We start from the raw sequence: 8074 nt of genomic DNA on the forward strand, positions 1-8074 counted from the left end.
CTTTTTGCTGCTTCATTTTATTGCACACACACACTCTCGCATATCTCTGGGTTGCTGGGGGTGTATTTTAATGATCTTAAACAAGTGAAAGGTGGCTGGGGCAGGTCAAATGTACCGGAATGCATTGCGATGTCAGTTAAAAAGTCTAAACTGTCCCAGTGAACATGGGGTCGTATGGTAACCCTGCTCTTACAGAGCTACACTTGTTAAAGCTGTGCATTTATATATATATATATATATATATATATATATATATATATAAAAAGAAATCGGCGTGGTGTTAAATGAGTAACAGAGACAATAACAAACTTTTTTATTATTATCACAAAAATAGAATATATTGACAATATTAATTAATTCTCTATTGATAGTGTGCTCTTCTTCTCGCGCATGCGCGTACACGGAGTCGACACTGATTTTTTTTCTTCTCCCTGGTCTGTCTGTTGGGCTGCAGTGGCCGCCCTCGTTTCCGCTTCCAGTTCAAAGTTGATCGCATGAGCGGCGTGTTGTGTGTCAGTGAAGGACGCAGCTTCTCAATGTAATACCGCAGAGTCCGGGTTATATAAAGCAAACGAGGGAGCGGAGCCCGGGTGCATTTAGAAATGGCAGGCAGTAGGCTGGAGAAATTCGGGACTGTATTTACAAGGTAGGCAGAATTGCAACGTATCGGAAAGTCGTTGTTTTCTTTAAAGACTTCAAGTTTAGACTTTCGAGCAGAGGCGGTTAAGGGTAATACACCAAGTACAACCTTCAAGAATGAATTCATGTCAAAATAAATCTTAACGAGCTTCGATTTGTGTTGTTTAGTCGCTTCAGTTCCCTTTAGTTGCGTCGTTAAGAGGAGTTTTGACAATGTGAAGGTGTTTGATAACGTCAGTGTTTTGAGAAGATATATTATCACTTCATGCCCAGAATGTTATGTATACGTTTGACACACATAGGCTCGTTCCTTTTCAGATAAACACACCAGGGTGCGGTTTACAAAATTATATATTTTGCACAACTGTTCTGCTTGGAACAGATTAAGTGACTGACCTTATGCAAAATTATTTAAATAAAAAAGGAGTTTATCCCAGCCGCCCCGCTCTCTTTATCAACCTTACAGTGGTGTTGGTAAAGGTATCTCTGCGCGAGGCAGGATTGCATGCTATTCATTCAGCCCGTCTCATTGCTGTTATCATAGCACGGCGCTTGCAGAAATCCCTGTACAACATGCCTTTATTACTGTGACAACAGCAAACTGGAGTGCAGCAGCGATGGCAATAAGACTCCTATTGCACAGCAGTTTTACCCACTCCTGGTTTTACTATGAGTTGAATACGATGCACCTGAGCTTGTTACCTATAGTGCACTGTAGCTAATCGGACTGCTGTTAAACCCTAGAATGCTGCTATTCAATAGGAGTCTTGTTTTTGGATTGAGACCTGCTGTACTTGCACAGGCTCCCCAGTAGAATTGAACAACTCACAGAAACAAAGTAGTGAACCAGGCACAGGACGGCAAGCTAACCACTTCCATGTGATTTTCTTTTGTTTTTATCTTTATCGCTGTGTTTCAGGGTGCGTGATTTGATGCGGGCTGGGGTTGTTAAGGATGCAGACAAGCCCATCTGGTATGACGTCTACGCGGCCTTCCCACCAAAGAAAGAGCCTGTCTATCAGAAGCCGATCGCAAGATTCGGGAAGGTAGTGGACAAGGTGCCTGAAATCCTGTACAAGGAGGACACAGTGAGAGCGTAAGCACCAGCACTGCTTCAGAGCGCAGCGTAGCCTGCACCTTGTAATGAAGCACAGTGTAGCCTGCACCTTGTAATAAAGCACATTCAGAGCAGTGTAGCCTGCACCTTGTAATAAAGCACAGTGTAGCCTGCACCTTGTAATAAAGCACATTCAGAGCAGTGTAGCCTGCACCTTGTAATAAAGCACATTCAGAGCAGTGTAGCCTGCACCTTGTAATAAAGCACATTCAGAGCAGTGTAGCCTGCACCTTGTAATACAGCACATTCAGAGCAGTGTAGCCTGCACCTTGTAATAAAGCACATTCAGAGCAGTGTAGCCTGCACCTTGTAATAAAGCACATTCAGAGCAGTGTAGCCTGCACCTTGTAATAAAGCACATTCAGAGCACAGTGTAGCCTGCACCTTGTAATACAGCACATGCAGAGCAGTGTAGCCTGCACCTTGTAATAAAGCACATTCAGAGCACAGTGTAGCCTGCACCTTGTAATAAAGCACATTCAGAGCACAGTGTAGCCTGCACCTTGTAATAAAGCACATTCAGAGCAGTGTAGCCTGCACCTTGTAATAAAGCACATTCAGAGCAGTGTAGCCTGCACCTTGTAATAAAGCACATTCAGAGCACAGTGTAGCCTGCACCTTGTAATAAAGCACATTCAGAGCACAGTGTAGCCTGCACCTTGTAATAAAGCACATTCAGAGCAGTGTAGCCTGCACCTTGTAATAAAGCACATTCAGAGCACAGTGTAGCCTGCACCTTGTAATAAAGCACATTCAGAGCACAGTGTAGCCTGCACCTTGTAATAAAGCACATTCAGAGCAGTGTAGCCTGCACCTTGTAATAAAGCACATTCAGAGCAGTGTAGCCTGCACCTTGTAATAAAGCACATTCAGAGCACAGTGTAGCCTGCACCTTGTAATAAAGCACATTCAGAGCACAGTGTAGCCTGCACCTTGTAATACAGCACATTCAGAGCAGTGTAGCCTGCACCTTGTAATAAAGCACATTCAGAGCAGTGTAGCCTGCACCTTGTAATACAGCACATTCAGAGCACAGTGTAGCCTGCACCTTGTAATAAAGCACATTCAGAGCAGTGTAGCCTGCACCTTGTAATACAGCACATTCAGAGCAGTGTAGCCTGCACCTTGTAATAAAGCACATTCAGAGCAGTGTAGCCTGCACCTTGTAATAAAGCACATTCAGAGCAGTGTAGCACATGAAACAATTTGGGAGCACCAGCCAAAACAACCACCACTTGTCTTGGATACATAGATGTAATATCCTTGTTTGAACTCCTTTTAAAGGGATCAAGACAGTGAGCTTCATTGAAATAGTATTTGACGTACCAGTGTAGTTTGTTGTGTAAATGCAGATGATTTGGTCTCCAGCTGGTTGTGGTCTGAGCACAAAGGCAGTGCCCCATCTCAAACGATTAGGAGATTCTGGTCTACAGGTTGGAGGGTTCTGTAATTCCCCTATATGCCACAGGATGTCGCTGTCGGTCTGTGGCTTTACAGCTGTGCAATGGGAGAAAATAAAAAGCAAACATGTATGGAATGCACAAGAGACACTGTTCTTAAATAAAAAATAATAATTTTATATATATGTTTTTCTGTCTTTTTCAGGAAATTCTATGAAGTTTATGGAAATGGCCCGCGAGCTTTTGATCTCACAAAAGCTAATTTTGTTTCCACAAGCCAAAGGTAAGACACTGATTTATACACATAGGAAATTGCGAACAGTATTAATACTAGAATTTTATAGCAACGTTGACACGCTAGCACACAGTATTGGTGATTTCTTTCCCCCAACACTAATCTAACTTCCTGGTGCAGAATGGATAGCCCCACAAGCACGTTCTGTGGCAATAAATGAACTTATAGTTATTGATGTACCTTGAACCCATGCTTGGTATAAATGATGTTAATTCTTGTGCCCCACAATTCCACACTGATAAACAAGGCAGCTGCATTCCTGTTTGTTTTCTGCTCGGATCCTGATGGGAGCTCATGTCCTCCTTAAGGCTATTCTTGGCGCTCGGTGTGGTTCAGCTGAACTAATTTCCCGGGAGAGCTGGATCAGGCTGTGTTGGATCTGCTGGTGGGCAGGTTTAGCGGGAGCTGAAGGGAGGTTACAGCCTCCAGCAGTGGATTAGCTTCCATGCAGTACAGGAGAGGGCTTTTCATTACAGCAGTATCCCTGTCTTTGCCTCTGTGTCTGCCACACTACACTACACTATTGATCAGTGTCCAGGGTCCGCAGCAGGACCTATCTTGGATTCTGATCTCGCTGGCTTTCAGGAGCTTTAACCAGACCATGCAATACAATACAATGCAATGCATTGCAATACAAAGCCAACTCGTATAATGCTATGTCGCAGTCTTTGTAGTGCTCTGCCCTATAACTATGTGACCAGCAGAGCAAACAAAGTAATAAAAGACAGATAGAAAGACTTAAAAATAGACACCAGTGCCAGAGCCCTTTATATCCCTGGTTAGAGAGTTGCATATGGAAGGTACTCTCTCGAAGAATGAAGCCTCTGGATACTGGTAGGGTCAAAGCGCCAGCATCATAAGGAGTCAGAAGTTTAAGATATCATTTGGAGCAAGGCAGGGATGGTAGTAAGACTGTAGCGGTGAAGCAATACAGAACAGTGTACAAGCGCTGTAATACCTAAAAGCTGTATCAAAGAAAGCATAATTTTTAAATATATAATCCATCTCAATTCCGTTGTATGCTTATTTCCATCCCTGCAAGGTTATATGGAGCTTGATAAGTCAGCAGCAATATCTGGAAATGAATGCAGTCATGTTCCCCCGTTCCCCCCACATCCAGGTTCATAGAGAAGCATCAAGAGCTGGAGAAGACTGGGGACCTGGATGAGGAGAAGCTGTTTGAAGAGACAGCGAAGGCTCTCCTTGCTGAAGGGATAGTACTGCGAAGACGAGGAGGAGCCACTGTTAGTATAACAGGTTATTTACACTGTGCAAAAACGCTAGGAATTGCTTCATGAGGCATTAGCCCTCTGTCGAGCCACATACACCAGGTTCTCAATAGGGACAATATAAAAACCATCTTGTATCTTTTTTTCCCTTTTTTGCATCAGTCGTCCCCAGGCTGCGATAGCCGTAGAATGACCTTCCCCTCCAAGATCTTTCCATGTTGGTCTGAACGTGCTGCGTTGTATTTTTGCTCATTGTTCAGGTCATTTCTGATTTGTAGGGCTTGTTCCTGGAGTTAAGTACAGTATGTTCAATTTATTAATTAAACGTTAACTTCATCGCTTCTGTTTTACGTAAAACACTTGAGCCCCCTATCCCACTGCCTGCTCTTGTACTTTCACGCAGCAAGTTAGGAGTGACCCAAGTCTCCACACGGACCCCATCCTCATCCACCTTAGTCTCGAGCGATGCCAGGGCAAAATGCGTGCGAAGGCTCTCTGCGAGTCCAGGGCCGCTTGTTTTATAAATATTTTTTTGTGTCAGCAGATGGCGCTGCAGTCGCCCGGAGTTTCAGTTTCTCCTGAAGCAGAGAGCAGGGACCCTGTGCTGGAAATGAGACTGAAGGACATGCTGCAGGAGCTGCAGCAGGAACACCGAGAGAAGCAGCAGACAGAGACCACACGAGATCCTGCCACAACTCAGTAATCCTCCTCCCCCAACACCTCATACCAGGGCGGGGAGCAGAGTGAGGTCTGTGGATGGTAACTGTGGCTGTGCTTCCATTGGGCTCTGTTCAGTACTTCAGTGCTTCTCTCTAAGAAAGGTACAGACCTCTCTGTTCGATCAATTCCACCTGGCGCGCTCGGATCTGCAGTTTCATTCCTCTCTGTTCCTGTTCTATGAATGGTTGGGGCTCAAGTCCTCTGATCCCACACAACCACAGAGAGCTCCTGCCTGTCATTGAGGAGACCATGTGATTGTGGTGGGGACAGACAGTAGGACCATTCTGGGAATCCTCCATGTGATTAATCAGGTGGAAAGAGGCATTCCTGTACTGCATGGACTGAGCTCGGGCACGACAGCTAGCCCTAATAGGGGCCGCTGAATATGACAGCATATTTTTTCGTGCAACTGGAGACTGATTTAATGTATTTTACAGTGGTTCCTAGAAGGTTAAACAATTACTGAATTTAGTTTTTTGCATCTGCCTTAACTCTCTCCACGGACATCTGAAAAAGCCGAATTAAATTTCAGTACTGCTGCAGCAATTCTTCTTTTACTGTAAGTTGCATTGCATCTTGTCAAATAAATAAAATGCTAAGCTCCTGCCCGTGTCTGCTTGTTGATCTGTTGTTCCTGAATACAGTACCTCCCCTGCAGGTCTGTGAGGGTGAGATTATTCGGTGTTATGCTGTGTTTACACGTGTGCTAGGACAATCTGTTACTGTTAAAATCTTATGCATTCTGATTGGTGTCCAAGGTCTGGTAGATGAGCAGCTCTGATCCAACATGACAATGCTTAAGAAAATGGCTTTTAAAAGCTTTTGCTTATCGCTCCTCTAAGACTGGCCTTTGAACCTCAGTGGACACGAAGGATGATTCACAAGGCCTGTCAGCATTATCGAACTCGAACAATGGCCTTGTCGCGCGTCGGCCTTGTTTAATCATACAGCTTTATGACTCTCTGAAGAGTCGCCTGGTGAAACGTGTATTATTCGGAAATGACATTATCTCTTCAGCGCCGTGTTCGTTCTTACAGTTGCCAATTTCTGGTCCCTTTGTGGTCAGAGGGAAGAGTGATGGAATGTCCCATTGTGTCAGCGATGAGGATTAAATGAGGATGAGATGCTCGCAGACAAGGAAGAGGATTGATGTGAACAAGAGGGGCTTTTGTTTTCAACTGACAAGAGCTGCAGGTTTCCAGAACTGGCCGTGGGTTGCTTGAGGTGTGTGTAAACAAATGTAAAACACTGCACATGTGCTGCGCTTGTAAGGGGTGCAATGCATGTGGTATCTTGTGCATTCTTTCATTAAATATCTATTAAAGCTGCAGAAATGTAAACCTAAAGTAAGACGGCCTAGAGATGCCAAAATACCGCCCTTCTGAGGTGCAACCAGCAGTGTCTTTACTGTACTCTGCTGCGGCTCTCAAAGGGTTAAGTGTCTGTAGTGTTCATGATGATGGGCTGAGGTCCTGTTTGTGGAGCGTATGAAAGGGGCAAGTCTGATGTAGTCGCGTTACACGACACCCCAAACAAAACACTTTTCATAGAGGGTATGGAAATAAAAAAAGAAACATGAGCAATATCCTTCATGAGGACACCGCGGGGCCACTGGATGTGTCTTTGAAAAGAAGCTGTTGATTCACTGAGCTTGCTGTAGCACCAGCACTTGATACAGAAAGAGTGCTGCTATTTGTCATGTTTGAATAGCCTGTTGTGCAGCTCTAGCTTATTTCTCCCCCAACAAAAGACAGATCAGAGATCATGCCAGTCTCCTGTTGAAGACTATGACCTTCTTGCAGTTTGTCCTATTTGCTTCTGGTTGTTTTTTTTTCTTTTAAATACGTTTCCATCCTTGATACCTTTTCAGCCCCGGTATTACCTGATGCAATGTCCCTCCATAATGGAGGCTGCGATTTGATAAAGTGGGAAGTACAATTGGCTGGAAAGCAATCTGGTCTGGGATAAAGCAGAGTCATTTCTGTGAGGAGGCTGGTTATAAAAGCACAGACAGATAATAATGTTACTCTCTGGAAGCGGGGGAATACAGCGGATCGCTCCATCGTGAAATAAAATGCCCTTTGCTTTTTGAAAGAGGCGATGGCACTTCTAAAGACACTACTGATGATGGTGAGCACATCAGTTCTTTTTTCTTTTTTTTCTTACTGAAAAACTGACGCGCTTTTGGAATTATTTCTCGTTAGTCTGTTTGTTAAACGTTTCAAGGTGACAAGGACACAACAAAAAAATAAATAAACAGTCCTAGTACTTCATGGAAGAGTTTGCTCCAGGTAGCGGGAGATACTTGTCACAGCTACTTCTGTAGCAAAAAATAAGGTATATAAATGGACATTGAGGAAATCTTTTTGGTTTCTTTTTAATCCCTCGATCATTCATCCTTGACCATGACATGCCTGAGTGACTCTGACTCAAGCAGATGCGCTTAATCACCTAATTAGTGAGACCGTTGATTGGACACTGGATATGGAGTGATTGCAGCTGTTGAATTGCAAGCTTGAATAAAAGCAATAAAGAAAATCACAGAAAAAAAAACAAACAATATGCCACGTCTGTCGAGAGAGCAGCGCCTTCGTGCGATCGGCATGTCGGAGGCTGGACTAGGGCAGCACGCTGTGGCTCGCCGTCTTGGGTGCTCACAGCCAGTGATTTCAAA

The 8074-nt window shown here is 44.2% G+C and overlaps 1 protein-coding gene across 2 annotated transcripts; it reads left to right on the forward strand.

The window, feature by feature from the left end:
- The first annotated feature begins 441 nt into the window (after positions 1–441).
- On the forward strand, positions 442–6006 carry LOC117964262 (small ribosomal subunit protein mS23-like). 2 transcript variants are annotated; one of them, XM_058998374.1, is made up of 5 exons: positions 442–646; positions 1559–1735; positions 3362–3439; positions 4572–4695; positions 5222–6006. In XM_058998374.1, exons 1-5 carry the CDS (start codon positions 603–605, stop codon positions 5381–5383), a joined length of 585 nt encoding a protein of 194 aa, XP_058854357.1. In that variant the 5' UTR covers positions 442–602; the 3' UTR covers positions 5384–6006. The 2 variants fall into 2 exon arrangements, with proteins under 2 accessions (XP_058854357.1, XP_034763156.2); XM_034907265.2 differs by having other exon boundaries at positions 445–646; positions 5225–6006.
- Positions 6007–8074: the final 2068 nt, after the last annotated feature.

This window comes from Acipenser ruthenus, chromosome 24, assembly GCF_902713425.1.
Source record: "Acipenser ruthenus chromosome 24, fAciRut3.2 maternal haplotype, whole genome shotgun sequence".
NCBI classification, from domain to species: Eukaryota; Metazoa; Chordata; class Actinopteri; order Acipenseriformes; family Acipenseridae; genus Acipenser; species Acipenser ruthenus.